This window comes from Balaenoptera musculus, chromosome 2 (assembly GCF_009873245.2).
Source record: "Balaenoptera musculus isolate JJ_BM4_2016_0621 chromosome 2, mBalMus1.pri.v3, whole genome shotgun sequence".
Lineage (NCBI taxonomy): Eukaryota > Metazoa > Chordata > Mammalia > Artiodactyla > Balaenopteridae > Balaenoptera > Balaenoptera musculus.
Window position 1 is genome coordinate 81,029,956 of NC_045786.1, and position 16,672 is coordinate 81,046,627.

The 16,672-nt window shown below is 40.6% G+C and overlaps 1 protein-coding gene across 7 annotated transcripts in view; it reads left to right on the forward strand.

The window, feature by feature from the left end:
• MYO5A (myosin VA) overlaps positions 1 to 16,672 on the forward strand; it is a 200,720-nt gene that overhangs the window by 157,914 nt on the left and 26,134 nt on the right. The window contains exons 28-34 of one of the 7 annotated variants that reach the window (XM_036842522.1): positions 223 to 450; positions 3,354 to 3,362; positions 5,576 to 5,676; positions 9,360 to 9,440; positions 11,133 to 11,331; positions 14,431 to 14,505; positions 15,936 to 16,029. In XM_036842522.1, coding sequence (XP_036698417.1) covers positions 223 to 450; positions 3,354 to 3,362; positions 5,576 to 5,676; positions 9,360 to 9,440; positions 11,133 to 11,331; positions 14,431 to 14,505; positions 15,936 to 16,029 — 787 coding nt within the window. The remainder of the gene's footprint in view (positions 1 to 222; positions 451 to 3,353; positions 3,363 to 5,575; positions 5,677 to 9,359; positions 9,441 to 11,132; positions 11,332 to 14,430; positions 14,506 to 15,935; positions 16,030 to 16,672) is intronic. The other 6 variants (XM_036842523.1, XM_036842524.1, XM_036842525.1 and 3 more) reach the window with 6 other exon arrangements.

A 16,672-nucleotide genomic window follows, 5' to 3' on the forward strand; every position in this document is an offset into this window, starting at 1 on the left:
AGGTTGATGAAGCAAACTACCACTCACCTTGCTCAATTCCACTTGACGTTGACTTTCTTAATTTTCAGAGCAGAGTTCCCAGGAGAACCAGGGGAGCCATTCACTAGGGGAGCTCTGGCGATCTTTTCCAGCAGAATTCTTCTACTATCTTAGGGAAAGATGAGTATTCCGGTGTAAAGTTGAGGATGACAGTGATGAACTATTCTTTGTCTCTTCATACAGCGTCAAGAACTAGAATCAGAAAACAAAAAACTGAAAAATGAGCTCAATGAGTTACGCAAGGCCCTTAGTGAGAAAAGTGCCCCCGAGGTGACCGCTCCAGGTGCACCAGCCTACCGTGTCCTCATGGAGCAGCTGACCTCTGTGAGTGAGGAGCTCGATGTCCGCAAGGAGGAAGTCCTCATCTTGAGGTCTCAACTGATGAGCCAGAAAGAGGCCATCCAACCCAAGGTAAGCATGAGCAAGTGGCTCAGGTGGGTATTTGGGGACTGGCCTCTTTCTTCCTACCCTTTCCCTCCAATTTATAACAAAGCAAACATTTAAGAGCATTTTTAGTCTAATTAAGGATACCATCATTTTGGGGGAAAAATCTCAATGTTGTTTTAAAACTGTTGCAAATACCAATTGGAGTGAACAAGAAGCAAATGATATCCCAAATGCTCTTCAAAGTTTCACTGCTCACTCATGAGCAAAGGGCTTTTAAAATTAATCGTTTTTTAGTAATCTGGTCATGATAAATTTTGATCAAACATAAAATTCTATTAAATACAAAAATCCATAAGTTGTCTTGCTGTGGGAAGGCATTAAATACAATTTTAAATTATTTGTTGAAAATAGCCTGTTTAACTGGAAAGATAACACATGAAAAGGTTAGAAATGATATCAGTGAGTAGAAGTGACATGGAGATGATTTCTGCTCACTTCAAGAAGTTCTGTTTAATGGTGGGAGTTGTCCCAGCTAGGAGGGGCTGTGTTTAGTTATTCCACAGAAGGGACCCAGGCTGAAGCATACAGATGGCCCTTTGAACTCCTTCCTTTTCTTTTTTTTTTTTTTAAATTATTTATTTATTTATGGCTGTGTTGGGTCTTCGTTTCTGTGCAAGGGCTTTCTCTAGTTGCAGCAAGTGGGGACCACTGTTCATCGCGGTGCGCGGGCCTCTCACTATCGCGGCCTCTCTTGTTGCGGAGCACAGGCTCCAGACGCGCAGGCTCAGTAGTTGTGGCTCACGGGCCTAGTTGCTCCGCGGCATGTGGGATCGTCCCAGACCAGGGCTCGAACCCGTGTCCCCTGCATTGGCAGGCAGATTCTCAACCACTGCGTCACCAGGGAAGCCCTGAACTCCTTCCTTGACCTCAGATAACTTGAGATCCAACTGCCATGTGTTGGTGAGATATGGACCTTTTAGTCATTTGACATCAGGGGGAATCTGAATAATCATCTTAAAACCTGGTTTATGTCCCTGCCCATGTTCATGAAGCAAAGTGTTACCAAGAATTAGGCAATCAAGTATCCCAGCTGCATGACCTGCCACATAAAAAATGACTATAAGACAGAGAATGACACATACCATATGATTTCACTTAGTATGTGTGAAATCTAAAAAACAAACCAGAAACAGACTCATAGATAGAACAAACTAGTGTTTGCCAGAAGGGAGGGGGTTAGAGGGTTGGGTGACATAGATAAAGGGGATTCAGAGTTACAAACTTCCAGTTATAAATAAGTCACAGGGATGTAATGTACATCATAGGGAATGTAGTCAATGATATTGTAATAACTCTGTATGGTGACAGATGGTAACTAGACTTATCCTGGTGATCATTTCATAATGTATAAAAATATCAAGTCACTATGTTGTACAAATGAAACTTATATTGTATGTCAATATAATTCAATTTTTAAAAGACTATAACATATAATGAGTGGGATGCCTGAAAGATCTGAGAGCACTTCTCTTAGAAATGGTAGTTCTGGGGCTTCCCTGGTGGTGTAGTGGTTAAGAATCCACCTGCCAATGCAGGGGACATGGGTTCGAGCCCTGGCTCAGGAAGACCCCACATGCCGTGGAGCAACTAATCCCGTGCGCCACAACTGCTAAGCCTGCGCACCTAGAGCCCGAGCTCCGCAACAAGAGAAGCCACCGCAATGAGAAGCCCGCGCACCGCAACGAAGAGTAGCCCCTGCTCGCCACAATTAGAGAAAGCCCGCGTGCAGCAACGAAGACCCAACAGAGCCAAAAATAAATACATAAAAATAAAAGAAGATTGAAAGCCTCCAAATTCTAAAAAAAAGAAAAGAAAAGAAAAAAAAAAAAAGGAATGGTAGTTCTACATGTGGTTAAGATACCAAACCTGGCACATAACATTTGTATTTGATAACAACAACTCACACCTGGGACTGGGCCTCAAGAAACAAGCCTCCCTCTGCATGCTGGCTGGAACAGAGTCCAAAATTAGAATTCCTTTCTCTGGTTCCCTGTGATGAACTAGTATTCTAACAAGAAACTTTAGTCAAAGTCAATAGAAAGAAAAAGAAAAATGAACCAAGGGGCATAAAAACAATCCAGCTCACAAGGGCACATAGCTCTGGTACCACACACTCTCACCTACCCAGCTCACATACTCCATATGACAACTTACCTCCAACGCCTAATGGGCTGGCCCTGTCTAACCAAGGTCCCTGCTCTCCAGGCTCCAAGCCAACACATAGCATCAGCTTGTTTTCTCTTAGGAGGAATGCCCAGGACACTGACTAAGCCCTTTCAAACCCAGGGCTGTTTATCCCACTCCGTTTCTAGTCAAGAGACACATCATTTCACAACTCCTTTGCAAGCAATGGTAAGTGATATCCCGTGAGCCAGGTGATGATCCAGCCCAGCCAGCCACATCTAGTTTATGTGCTCCCCCTCCACAAGTGTTCCGGGAGTAATGCAGTAATGTCCAAGTGAAGCCTCACTTGGACGAATGACCTCCTACCGAGGCATTACTGTTAACTCTCACAGACCTACGATAAGAATCTTACCATAATACATTAACAGGAGGTTCATTTTTCTCATACCCTCACAAATACTTTATAATTAGAAAAATCAAAACAACTCAAAAAAGAATTTCAAGAGTCTGTTCCTGAGAATTAAGAGTTGCCATTACATAAATATATATTAATGTCCGCTTCATGCCAGTTCCATGGATAGTAATTTACATACAGAGTTAGTTTTAGGAGAAACAAACTTGGTTGTTTTCACAGTTAGCTTTTATCTGTTTTGATGAGGACTCAAGATGGAATTTATTTATGGAACTAAGGGTTTGTTGTTTTCTCCATTTGTTTTTTGTGCTTGCTGACTTGTGATTTTCAGGATGACAAGGTAATTATATATTTTTTAAATTTTTAGTAAACACTTCTATTTAATCCTGATCTTTACAAGTATCCCCCAGTTTTGCAGTTGATATTTTCTGGCCCACAGGTCTATTTTGATATTTACGAATTAATTTCCTATTTGACCCCCTGCTATTTGAGAAGTCAGTGGGAAAATAATGGAGGTCATAGGCTCCAGTCTGGATCGCAGAGAGGCCTCCATGACTTTTGAATTCGTAGTCAGCTCTGTGACTCATAGTGGTAGTTATGGCAGGCTGTCCACAAGCGGGGGAGGGAAGCCCGTAACTCGGAGCACACTCCAAAGTGCCAGCTCTCCCATGCTCTCATCTCTACCAGCTGTGGGTTTGTTGGCCAAGGGTGAGGAGGAGCCAGCGGAGCTGAGCATACCCTTCTTGGGAAGAGTGGGATTTTCCTACATGGTGCAACCCTTTCAGAACTTCTGGTCCTGTCTTGGCAGGGACTCTTTGAGCAATGAGTCAGGAACTCCCTAGCGCTGGCAGTCCAAGTCTGACCCCATGCCCAGCCACTGCTTCTTAGCTATGATAGGCCGGAGAAGGGAAGGACTGGCTACTTTCTACTATCTTTCCTTTGGATGAGTTCATTAGATCTACTTACCTAATTTGCTAAAAGTTAAAAACCAGATCATGTAGGTCCTCAGATGTGAAAGAATACACGTAGCGTTATTTAACATAGAAACTGGTTCTCTGAGTTACTATTTAAAACTTAAAAATCTGAGTATGGCCCTTTATAGAGTAGAAAGATTTTCTGCCTTTCAATAAAAGAGAAAAAGAAACTTTCTACGAAATATGTACTAACATATTTATAAAACATAGCTAGAATATTTATAAAAATGCTGTATGTGGTGTTTATGGGAAAGATTTTTAAAATCAGTAAAACATAAGCTCTTGTTAATAGCTCTTATCAGATTATATTTGGTCTTCTCTAAGTGTGCATTTATAAACTCACAAAAGGACAGCATTAGGATAAGAGTGGGATTTTTTTTTAAAAAAAGGATGTTTTTTATTATAAACACTGGAATTCAAAAGCGAGTATTTGTAGGCCTCTAGCTGACATTAAAGTTATCTTGGCCTCTAAGATCATGATATTTGAAGTGTATTCTATAATCTCCACTTCACTGTGAGATCTGGCTTTAGAGCAAACGTTGACTAAAGGATCAGACATATACTCTTTAGACAAATAGAATGGGCTCTTGGGTTCTAAAGAGTATTATTCTTTAGAGGCTATAGAGCAGTTGTTCTTATTGTCTATTCTTGCCCTGGTTTAGGAGAGAGAGAGAGTGGCTGAGTAAGAGCAAGATTTTGAAATTACATTGGTTGTCAGACAGGTTACACCAAAAAGGAAAAACAAAAAAGGAAGTAAAAATGTTAGCAGGAAAGTCCTTTCTATGCAAAATTGTTAGTAATTCTGACCTGCCAGGTGTTTATTTCCAAAGCTTATGTACCATGCTATACTGTAACAGAGGGAAAAAGAATTGAATAACAGCAGATGGTAGATATTTCCAAGGAGCTAAATCCTTCCCATTTATATATATCTAAAGATGTGAGGAAAAAACATTTAATTTCGCTGAAACACATGATCTGAGCACCACTTTTTTTGTACTGAGTTGTTAATGGAAAGATGAGCTTTATGTCAAACTTTTCGTGTTTATTAGGGCATTTGTTTTGTTATAACTGGTCCAGAAGTAGAAGAAACAACAGCTTTGTACATTGCATTGAATACTTGGTGTTCTTGCCTTGTTATTATTTTAATGCTGTATATAGTTTATATGTATATTTTTTAAAGTATATGTACAACATTAGAATAATAACCAGGCAAGGACACTGAATATATATATATTTACACTATGTGTGTGTACGTGTGTGTATATATATACACACACACGTACACACACATGGTGTAAAACACACGCGGCCCATCAGTGATTTTATTTACTCTAGAATCGCACCACCTTTGCAGTCGAGTGTTAGGGATTCTCAAGAGAGGGACTGGAGGTGCCTCTTCCTCCTAACTGCCTGTGCCCCACTCTCTGTAGTTGTACCGGGGCTAGGGCAGACGCTCTGGCGGGGCACAAGTGTTGTGGAACACATAAACCCCCTATTCTGGAGGAAAGAAAAATGTTGTATGAGGTCCAAAGCTTTAGAGTTAACACTTAATGTGGAAATGTGTCTTTTCCCCCTTCAGAATACAATGACAGATTCCACAATACTTTTAGAAGATGTACAAAAAATGAAAGATAAAGGCGAAATAGCACAAGCATATATCGGTTTGAAAGAAACAAACAGGTAAGTTGATCTTTCTTTTATTCATTTTGGTTTAATCATATTGATCTTTAAGCTTCAAGCCAGCCTCTTATACAGTAAGTCCAAGTGTTTATGCATTGTTTTGTTAGACATCAGCTGACCTTCAAAGGGGATCCAAGGTTTCCAATATATGCCCAGTTAAAATCTCATTTATAATAATATAAGGTAGCATTACTGACGAGAGATGGAAAGGAAAATGTTCTTTACATTAAGGGAATATATTTCTGTATATTTAGGGTCTTAGCCTTGAGAAGAAAATCAGTTGCTTACTATATAGCTTGGACTATCTTGGGTAGTCACTTCCATTTGTTATTCAGGATGGTTATTGTGAAAGTTTGTAGGGACAGCTGCAGCTTTCAATAATTGAAATTTAGTGTGAAGAGAAGTGATGAAGTAGCGGAATCACATCTGTGTTGGCCATGTAATTCTAGAAGGGTACCACGACTTCTAGGATGGGACCCTGATATTTGAGACCAAGTTTTTGTCACGTTTCTTCCTAAGGTGTTCTGAGAAAATCCTAACCCTGGTTTCATCTCATTTACTCATGAGTGAAGTTGTAGATGGCATTTAGCTCAGTCTTAAGAGCCGTGGGTGGGCTGAGAGTACAGATTTGCAGTCAGTAAATGACCAAACTTTCCCAAAAGTTTTCCCTGTAGCTTAGAGTATCACAGCTCATTTCTGGAATTCCTCAGCCTTCCTACCATTCCTGCTTCCCAAAGAGCCTTCATGCTATTGAACTCTGAACTTAAAAGACTACATGCTTAAAAGAACACAGCCAGTGATGATAACAGAGATTTATCAGTGTACATCTAGGTCTCCTGATGCGTAATATCAGGATTGGTATACAGAAATACTTCACAAACTAAAGAATATTACCATGCAAAATGTAAGGTACTTATTACCTTCTTTTATGGGCAAGAGTGGAGAATGCTTATAAAAGTATTTGGTTAAACTTAAATTTTAATTTATGTATGTAGGTTGTAAGCATATCTTATAGCTAAGAATGTGTTAGTATAAAAAGAGCTATATTACATTGTTCATCCATCCACTCAGCTATTCGGTCACCAGATATGTATTGCATGCCTGCTTCATACCAGGCCCTGTGCCACACACTGGGAATATAGCAGTAAGCAAGATAAATACAGTCCTTCCTTTCACAGAGTTTATAGGCTGTTGGGGAGACAGCCAAGATAATTTGGACTTCCCTCCAGTGACAGGAAGGAAGTCACTTTTGTAAAAAAATTAATTAATTTATTTTTATTTTTGGCTGCGTTGGGTCTTTGTTGCTGCGCGCAGGCTTTTCTCTAGTTATGGCGAGCGGGGGCTACTCTTCGTTGCCGTGCACAGGCTTCTCATTGCGGTGGCTTCTCTTGTTGCAGAGCACGGGCTCTAGGCGCGCAGGCTTCAGTAGTTGTGGCTCGCGGGCTTAGTTGCTCTGCGGCATGTGGGATCTTCCCGGACCAGGGCTCGAACGCGTGTCCCCTGCATTGGCAGGCAGATTCGTAACCACTGCACCACCAGGGAAGCTGCTGAAAGATTTTAAGTAGGAGAATGATATGATGAGATTGGAATTTTAGAAAGCTAGCCCTGGCTTTTATGTTAGAGAATAGATTGTAATGGAACAAGATTGAAAGCATAAAGACCAGTTAAGAGGTTATTACCATAATTGAATGACTGATTATAGTGACTTTGACTTAGTTGGTAACAGTTGGGATTGAAGGAAATGGGACACTTTGAAAGATACATAAGAAGTTGGGGTGAGTAGCCTTGCAGTTTGTTGGCTGTGTGGGATGGGGACCGTGAAGGGTAACTCTGCAGTGTCTGCTATGGATACTTGGTTGGATATAGTGATGCCAGTTTGTGATCCTGGGTCTGGGATGTGGGGAACTACAGGAAATGATCAGTAGATTTACAAATATTTAAGGAGGTAGGAAGACATCCAAGGGGAGAAATTCATTAGGTGGTTGAAAATATAGATCTGGAACAGGAGAGATATGTAGGCTGAGATGTAAATATTGAAGTCATCAGCATGTAATAATACAGTTGAAACCATGCAAATAAATCAACTCTTCAGGGAGAGATGGTAGATGGAAAATAGAAGAGCAATCTCTGAAATTTGTTTTATGTAAACATCGTATCAACAACAAAAGTCTAGGGGCTTCCCTGGTGGCACAGTGGTTAAGAATCCGCCTGCCAATGCAGGGAACACGGGTTCGAGCCCTGGTCCGGGAAGACGCCACATGCCGCCGAGCAACTAAGCCCATGCGCCACAACTACTGAGCCTGTGCTCTAGAGCCTGTGAGCCACAACAACTGCGGCCCACGCGCCAAGAGCCCGTGCTCTGCAATGGGAGAGGCCACCGCAATGAGAAGCCCGCGCACCGCAACGAAGAGTAGCCCCTGCTCGCCGCAACTAGGGAAAGCCCGCACGCAGCAACAAAGACCCAACGCAGCCATAAACAAACAAACAAACAAACAAAACAGAAGTCTAGTAGGAGGAGTAAGAACCTGGGCTCTGGAGTCAGATAGCCCTGGCCTTCACCACTTGCCAACTGTGCAACCCCTGCAGGTATCTTACGTCTAAGCCTCAGTGTCTTCTTCTGCAGTGTGGCAAATGATATATATTGGGTTACTGGGAGAACTAAATGAAATGATACATGTGGAAGGATGTAGAACGGTGTCTGACACTTGACAAACACTCAAAAATATTATTTTTATACCCTCAGTAGAAAAAAACTATAACCAACTCTGTCAGTTTTGTTAATTCTACATACTTCTAATAAAATGTGTCACACTTCTAATATAAAAGCAGTTTCCCCAGGTCTTAAAATTAATTTTTGACACAAAAAATCTTTTAAAAGTTGTGTCATAAAAGCTGGGAACTTTGGACCTATACTGGCTTATAAGTTACTCCTATAAGAATTTTTAAAAATAATTTAAAAAATACAAAATCAGATTTTATTAGCTAAAACAAATTCCTACCCAGAAGACTTAAAACTTCATTTTGAAATGAATTATGAAAATTGCCACATGAAGACAGTAGCTGACATTTTCATTCTATATGTATATGACTGTTTTGGTTAGTCTCTAACATAATATGTGACATATAAGATCACTCTGCTAGCTGAAGTGGGAAGCAGTTGCATGGCACAGGGAGATCAGCTCGGTGCTTTGTGACCACCTAGAGGGGTGGGATAGGGAGGATGGGAGGGAGACGCAAGAGGGAGGAGATATGGGGATGTATGTATATGTATAGCTGATTCACTTTGTTATAGAGCAGAAACTAACACACCATTGTAAAGCAATTATACTCCAATAAAGATGTTTAAAAAAAAAAAAGATCACTCTGCTAGCTGAATAAAATGTTAAAAACAGAACCTCCTTCTCACCTCTTCAGTCATTTATTATTTTGTAGGAAAAGTAGCTCTAGATGTTGATTATTTTGTTTTAATTTCTACACATTTACGTGTGATGTTACGTGTTACCCATTTTTTTTAAAAATTAACCAAAAATGATTTTTGTGGTAATATCTTAAAGTCATCTATAATTAATAAAAACAGTCCTGTTGACTTAATAAAATATTGAACTATCACGTGCTGCTCTTGACCACCATCATCTCATTACCATCCCTTTGTGTTTTGCATTATTGTTCCTTTTGCATGGAAGATCATCTGCTATGGATGGCCATGAGTTGAATGAGGATGGAGAGCTGTTGCTGGTTTATGAAGGGTTAAAACAAGCCAACAGGTTATATTTGTCTCCTCAAAATGGAATGTTATTAATTTGTTGTTTTTCTTACTAACAGTGGCCTCCCGACTTTAACTTCTGTATTTCTTATTCATTAATTGTCTTCCTGGGTAAATTTCAGACACTAAAATTTGTGAATATCTCACTAAAAGTGGAAGAAAATCCAAACCTCTTAACTGGAGCCCAAGCTACTACTGCAGGAGAGATTAATACCTATTACTTAGTGGTTTCTTGTTTGGAATAATGATCAATTTAAAGAATATATGTGCCTGGGCAATGTGTCTACATTCTCATATATTATGATCATGCTGCCTAACAGCAGTGTTAAGTACACGATTCGGCGTTCTGTGTGGTTACTGTGAAATTCCGATTTGTGAAACCGCAAACAAAGAGGGTTTCCTGCATTGCTACAGTTCAAAATAATAACCCTAACTCAACATGTTAAATATGTTTAGGGGAAAGCAAATGAAATTGAAATAGCAACACCTTTCTAACACAGACACTCATCTCCTCTAGTGAGATTTGTGTCTTAAAATCTCTTAAAAATGCCATTTTAGTGATGAATTTTTAAAAATATTTAGCAGACTCTTTGTTCGAGGGGCTTCTACTTATTCTGCTTTGTTCTAATCACAAACCATTGTCATTAACTTTGTGGTGTTATTGGTTCAAATCCTTTTGAAATTTTATAATCAGTAAAATATTTTTAGTCTGCTGTTAACTGTTTGCTTGCAATGGCATCAGTAAGTGTTGCCCAGCATTTGATAACCAAGGGGGTTCGAATAAAAGAACATCTTTTCTTTCTTCATGCTAGCTAATTCCTATCCATAACTTTGTCTTGGCTTTGGAAAAGGGGGTGAATGTAGAAATGGGGGTGCCTGGTGAAGGGAGGATGCCAGTTTGCTCTAGTATCCTCCTGCCCTAGACTACTCACGGCACAGCTGACTTGTATGTTTGCTCAGAGAAGCAGTAGCTGCTTTGTTGGTCCCACTAATATTGATGTTCTAAAACCATATCTTGTTAGGATTCTGTTACTGATAAGGAAGTTTATGGGGAAAGAGAAGATGACAAATTTTATATATATATAGATATAGATATAGATATGAAATTTCAGAACTATCTGTCTGGATTTGGGTAAATCTGTATGTATTTCAGAGCAATACTCCAGCCTTTCTGCCCTTCAGAGATAAAAGTAGAAAGTAAAAATGGGACCCTGGTCTCACCCTCTGCCTGGAATTAGTAATGCTGAAAGTCTTCAAGGCATATTTAATTAGACGGGGCATTTGTAATCTTGTCCTCCATAGTGCGGTGATTTTGTGGCAAAGGTACTAGCTTTGCCAACTTAAATGCTAGTTTGTGAATGTAGTAAGCCAGGTTCTTTAACCTATGTCTTTTAATTGATTGTTTTAGTCATCATTTCCTATGAACCTTTCAAAAGAGCTAAAATTTTCCTGTTTCTAGGGACCTTTGAGAACTTTGTAGCAGGGTCCACAGTTCAGAAAGACGCAAACGTGAGCACATTTGTTTCCATTTCTGGCCCTTGGTTGAGCTCCTAGACTCTAATCAAGTCAGAAGCTACACAGTCACTACAGAGTCCCCGCTTTTCTGCCCTTGCAAGCGAGCACGGAGTCTTGCACCCTTCAGGCAGGGACTCTGGTGTCACCCCCCTTTCCTACCCGTGTGGCTTCTCCGCAGGCTCCTGGAATCCCAGCTGCAGTCGCAGAAGAGGAGCCATGAGAATGAGGCCGAAGCCCTCCGCGGGGAGATCCAGAGCCTGAAGGAGGAGAACAACCGGCAGCAGCAGCTGCTGGCCCAGAACCTGCAGCTGCCCCCAGAGGCCCGCATCGAGGCCAGCCTGCAGCACGAGATCACCCGGCTCACCAACGAGAACCTGGTAAGGCGGGTGCCGGGCCACACGCCTCAGCACACAGGGCCCAGCCCTGCAGGGCGGCCTTCCTTGCTTTCTGAGCAAAAACATCTGTCCTGACTGGGAAACACTCACTGCCCCACACTTGTTACCTTCTTTCCCTATCAGGGACAGAGTAAGGAAAACAGCGACTACGTTAGTAGAAGTGAAAAAGGCGTGTGCTCGGGTTGTTTCTCACAGAAGGCTCTGGTGCATCTCAGCATCCTCAGCCCTCACTTGGAGGGTCTGGAAGATATCGGCCGACTGTGTGCTGGGCCTTTGATATCCTCAGGAACTCAGCTTCCTCCACGTCAGCTGCAGCTTCTCTGCCATCGAGGAGCTTATGTGGTTGTCACAACCTTTGGTCCCCAAGCACCACTGTGGCCATCCCAGCCCCTGTCTCTAGCAGACAGCGGGGTGAGAGTTAGGGTCAGGGAAGGCAGTTGGCAGAACCAACATGGGGCTTTAGGTTGACCTTGGTTGGAGCTCCAAGGTCAGGGAGGAGGAACGTCAGGATTCAAGTTTATACATTCGTGATTCTTTTTTAACAGAACTTGGGCAGTGAATGAGGAGATTTTTTTCCCCCTTGCCAGATTCTGAGTGCTGGCACAGAGTCCAAGTTTGTTCTTTTTCTCTTTTTCTCTTTCTGTCTTTCTTTCCTTTATAGAAAATATTTTCTAAAATGTTTCTTTCTCAGTCACAAAATAACTTTTATTACAGATTTCTAGTTGTTTGATAAACATATTTGTTAAAGTAAAAGTCATTGAAAAAGTATAATTCCACTTTTTTTGGCTGCACCACATGGCTTGTGGGATCTCAGTTCCTCAGTTACCCGACCAGGGAACTCCCAATTCCATATTTCTATATAAAATCTATATTGTAGTGTCAGTCTGGTTTTGAGAAAAGCTCTTTAGGGTTAATGGTAATTTGTTTCTGTTTTGGGTTATTTTTAATTAATTAATTAATTTGTTTATTTATTTATTTATTTTTGTCTGCGTTGGGTCTTCATTGAGGTGCGCGGGCTTCTCATTGTGGTGGTGGCTTCTCCCATTGTGGAACACGGGCTCTAGGCATGAGGGTTTCAGTAGTTGTGGCACGTGGGCTCAGTAGTTGTGGTTCACGGGCTCTAGAGCGCAGGCTTAGTAGTTGTGGCGCATGGGCTTAGTTGCTTTGTGGCATGTGGGATCTTCCCGGACCAGGGCTCGAACCTGTGTCCCCTGCATTGGCAGGCAGATTCCCAACCACTGCACCACCAGGGAAGCGCTGTTTCTATTTCTTTAATTCAGGGTTTTAATGAGCTGTACTAAAATAGTTTGGATTTTCTCTGAAGATTTAACAATCTGAATTATCCCTCCATTATTCCATTAGTGATCATTTACATTACAAATAGTTTTCTAGTGTCATCTATTCAACCATCTTTTATATTAATTTGAAGCAAAACTCCAAGGTATGGGACTTCCCTGATGGTGCAGTGGTTAAGAATCCACCTGCCAATGCAGGGGACACGGGCTCGAGCCCTGGTCCGGGAAAATCCCACATGCCACGGAGCAACTAAGCCCATGCACCACAACTACTGAGCCTGCACTCTAGAGCCCAAGAGCCACAACTACTGAGCCCGCGTGCCACAGGTACTGAAGCCTGCACACCTAGAGCCCGTGCTTCGCAACAAGAGAAGCCACACAATGAGAAGCCAGCACACCGCAGTGAAGAGTAGCCCCCCATCACCGCAACTAGAGAAAGCCCGCGCACAGCAATGAAGACCCAACACAGCCAAATTAATTAATTAATTAATCTAAAAAAAAAAAAAGCTCAAAGGTATTCTTTTCCCAGTCTATCCTTCCCTCTGAGGACAGCTTGCTGGTGAGGCTACATTGTAGGAATGGGAAAGGTGGGTGAGGGCAGAGTTTGGACTCTTTCCAAAGGGCCTGAAATATCACTAATTTATGGGGGAAGGTCTTCTGAATCATGGAATAGTTCTGAGATGTCATTTTATTACTCACAAGTATATTGTTGCTTAAATTAAACTAACAATGCTTTAATGCCTAAGAATTGATAAAGGTACTAAATAATATAATAATAATTGATGAGCATATAAATTCTGTGCTTTTAAATGATTATCTTAAAATACAAGGTGAAACCATGAAATAAAGATGATTCTGGCTGGTAGATTCTCAGAGTTTTTTCACTAAGCTGGTTAAGCATTTCCCTTTCAACCTTATGCACAGTATTACTTTTCTTCTCAATTTTTTATAGCTAATACAAACATGAACTGAGCCCCCAAATTCTCAGCTGGTAGAATCTAGTTAACGAGTTTGAATTTTAGGAAAACCCTTCGTAGGTCAGCTGCTTCTGCCTCGCTGACTACTAATTCAGGAGAAAGGATTCAAACTTACAGTTAGGGGATGATGCACTTTTTCACAATCATTATAGTGTCTCAATCTTAATTGTGCGTTTCTTTAGGAAACACTTGGGCAGAATATTAAAGCAGCAGTGGGCCTAGGCTTAGTGTTCTGAGAAACTCTACCCTGCAAATCCTTCCCACCCACCTACCCCCAACACAATCACAGAATTGGTTTTTCTCCCTCCTCTAGTGGGCAAGCGTCACAGGCCACCCGCAAGGTGCCTCTCAGGGAAGGAAGGCGCACAGCTTCTCATCAGTCTTTCCAGCTTCAAACAAGAGCTCCAACTTTGCCATTATTCTCACTTTTGTTTTAAGTGAATTCCCCACTCTTGCCGCTGCTACTGGCAGCAAGGAAAGTGCGGCAACTTGTGAGCAGGTCTGAGGAGTGAAATAACAGCCTTCTCTGGGGAATGTGGACCACAGCTCTGTTTACCTGCTAACATAGCCTGTTTCCTCTGAGCATGTGAAAATATATTTGTGTATATATAATCAGAATCATCTGTACTAGAAAAATAAGAGGGCAATGGCAGGTGACAAATCAGAGCCTTTTGAGTATACGTAGTTTCATTATTTGTGTGTTGTTTTTTTTTTAATTTGTGTTTTAAGATATTTTAAAATTGATTTTGCTGAGAGGTAGCATTCCCCTCACAGAGAAAAACAAATGTCCATTGTGCCTGTTTTTTCAGTATTTTGAGGAATTATATGCAGATGATCCTAAGAAGTATCAATCATATCGGATTTCACTTTACAAACGGATGATTGTATGTAAACTCATAGTGCTTCTCTGTTGTCTTCCCTGCTAATTCTAGCCCTCTGTAACTGAAGAGCACACCGCTGCCTGCCCCGCCCCAGGAAGTCTCTTCAAAAACTGTCACAAAACCTGTTTCTCCCCACAGCTGTCTTTTAGCCAGTGATGTCGCCTCTATCAATGTCCTGCGTCCATTGTCACCTTCAGTTTGTTATTAACACTAGGCTTACAGTGTGATGGAAGCAAAATGTGATTTGAAAGATAAAGTAAAATCCAAGAAACACAACTGAACGCTTTGAAATGTTAGCAACTGTTCCTTTTGAATCACTGGTCTAGTATCTAAATCAGCCCTGTCTAAACTAAACTGGAAAATGAATGAATATTTGTATTTATAAAAGCTTTTTAAATCCATAACCTGAATAACAACCACAGACTTATTAAATCACTGATTTATTTCCCTTCCAAGCTCCTAGTCTGCTGTTGTCCACTTTTCTTCTTAATTATCGATCTTCTAATTATGCCGGTCATTTGAAAGAATTCTTGATTAGAGAGCCAATTATCACAGTTTTTTTAACCCCCTGCCCTTGAACGAACTGCTTTTGTTTTCTCTTTTTGCATAAACCATGTGGAATTATCCCCTTTTTTCTCTATAAGCAAACTTATATCACCTGGGAGATTTTTATGGGCATGTTATCCAACCTGCCACTTGGTCTGCAGACCACTCTATCCTGTTTTCTGTCGTTATTTTTTTTTTTAAACATCTTTATTGGAGTATAATTGCTTCACAGTGGTGTGTTAGTTTGTGCTTTATAACAAAGTGAATCAACTATACATATACATACATCCCCATATCTCCTCCCTCTTGCGTCTCCCTCCCACCCTCCCTATCCCACCCCACTGTCGTTATTTTTTAACTTACCTTTTAATTCCCAAAACTTCTTAACTTTTCTTAAGTTACAGGACTAGTTTTAGCCTCTCCAAAGGGTGAGACTCATAGAGACAGTGCTTCACACACATAGGTGTTAATCAAAAGCCCCTAAGCTCAACCATCCTTAAAACTTCCCACAAAACTGTGTGCATTCATCAGAATTTACTTTGCCTGTTCCCCCTTTAAAAGAAAACCTTTCTACTGGAATAGCAGTATATTTTACGAGTATTTAATTGTTGTGGAGTCTACTGGAAAAGACTCCTCAGTGAGCCTGCTGTCCATCACGCTGTAAAGGACTTTACTGCATTGTATATTTTAACATTTGGCTTTTATTATAGCTGCATTTCCCATTGCCTGCCAGTTTTAGCCAGGTGGGGCTCCACCAATGAGCTTTCATGGAGCTTTTATGTAAAACTAACCAGTGCTATTTCTGTAATTTTGTGTCTGCTCTCCTTCTGTGCATTTTAGAAGGTTTATTTTGATCTTTCTTTTATATTTCTCATTTTGATCTTTAGGATTTGATGGAACAACTGGAAAAACAAGATAAGACTGTCCGGAAACTGAAAAAACAACTGAAAGTATTTGCCAAAAAAATTGGTGAACTAGAAGGTATTTAAACATGTTTCTATGACAGTTGCTGAACCTTGGTTTTACATGCAATACTAGTGGCTAAAAAGGTTTGTGTGTGAATATTAGGGACAATAACAAAAATGATGTTCAGCAAACCTGGCCTCCGTGGAGTGGAAATTTTCATTTCATTTCATTTCATTACTAGGGAAAATGTTCTTTTCATGGTAGTAATAATTCACAAAGAGAGAATTCATTCAACAAACATCTAATGACCGTCTTCTATAGACCAGGCACTATGCTAGGCAGTATTGCATGGTGGTTAAGAGCATGGATTCTGTAGCTAAGCTTCTCGGGTTTAAATACTGGCTCTTCCACTATTAGTCGTCTGATATTGGGCAAGTTACTGAACCTCTCTATGCCTCAGTGTTCCCACCTGTTAAATGGGAATGATAATGGTGTCTACCTGACACAGTTTGTAAGGGTTAAATTAATTAATATGTGGAATGCATTTGGTATATTTCCTGACACGCAGTAAATCCTATATACAACTTATTTTTATTACTGTTATTCTTAGTATTAGGGATACTAAGATGAGTAAGACAGTTTGTGTCCTCAAAGAACTTACATCTAATGGAAAACAAAAAGAGAAGTAAATAAGAAAAAAATGAATTATGATTATAAG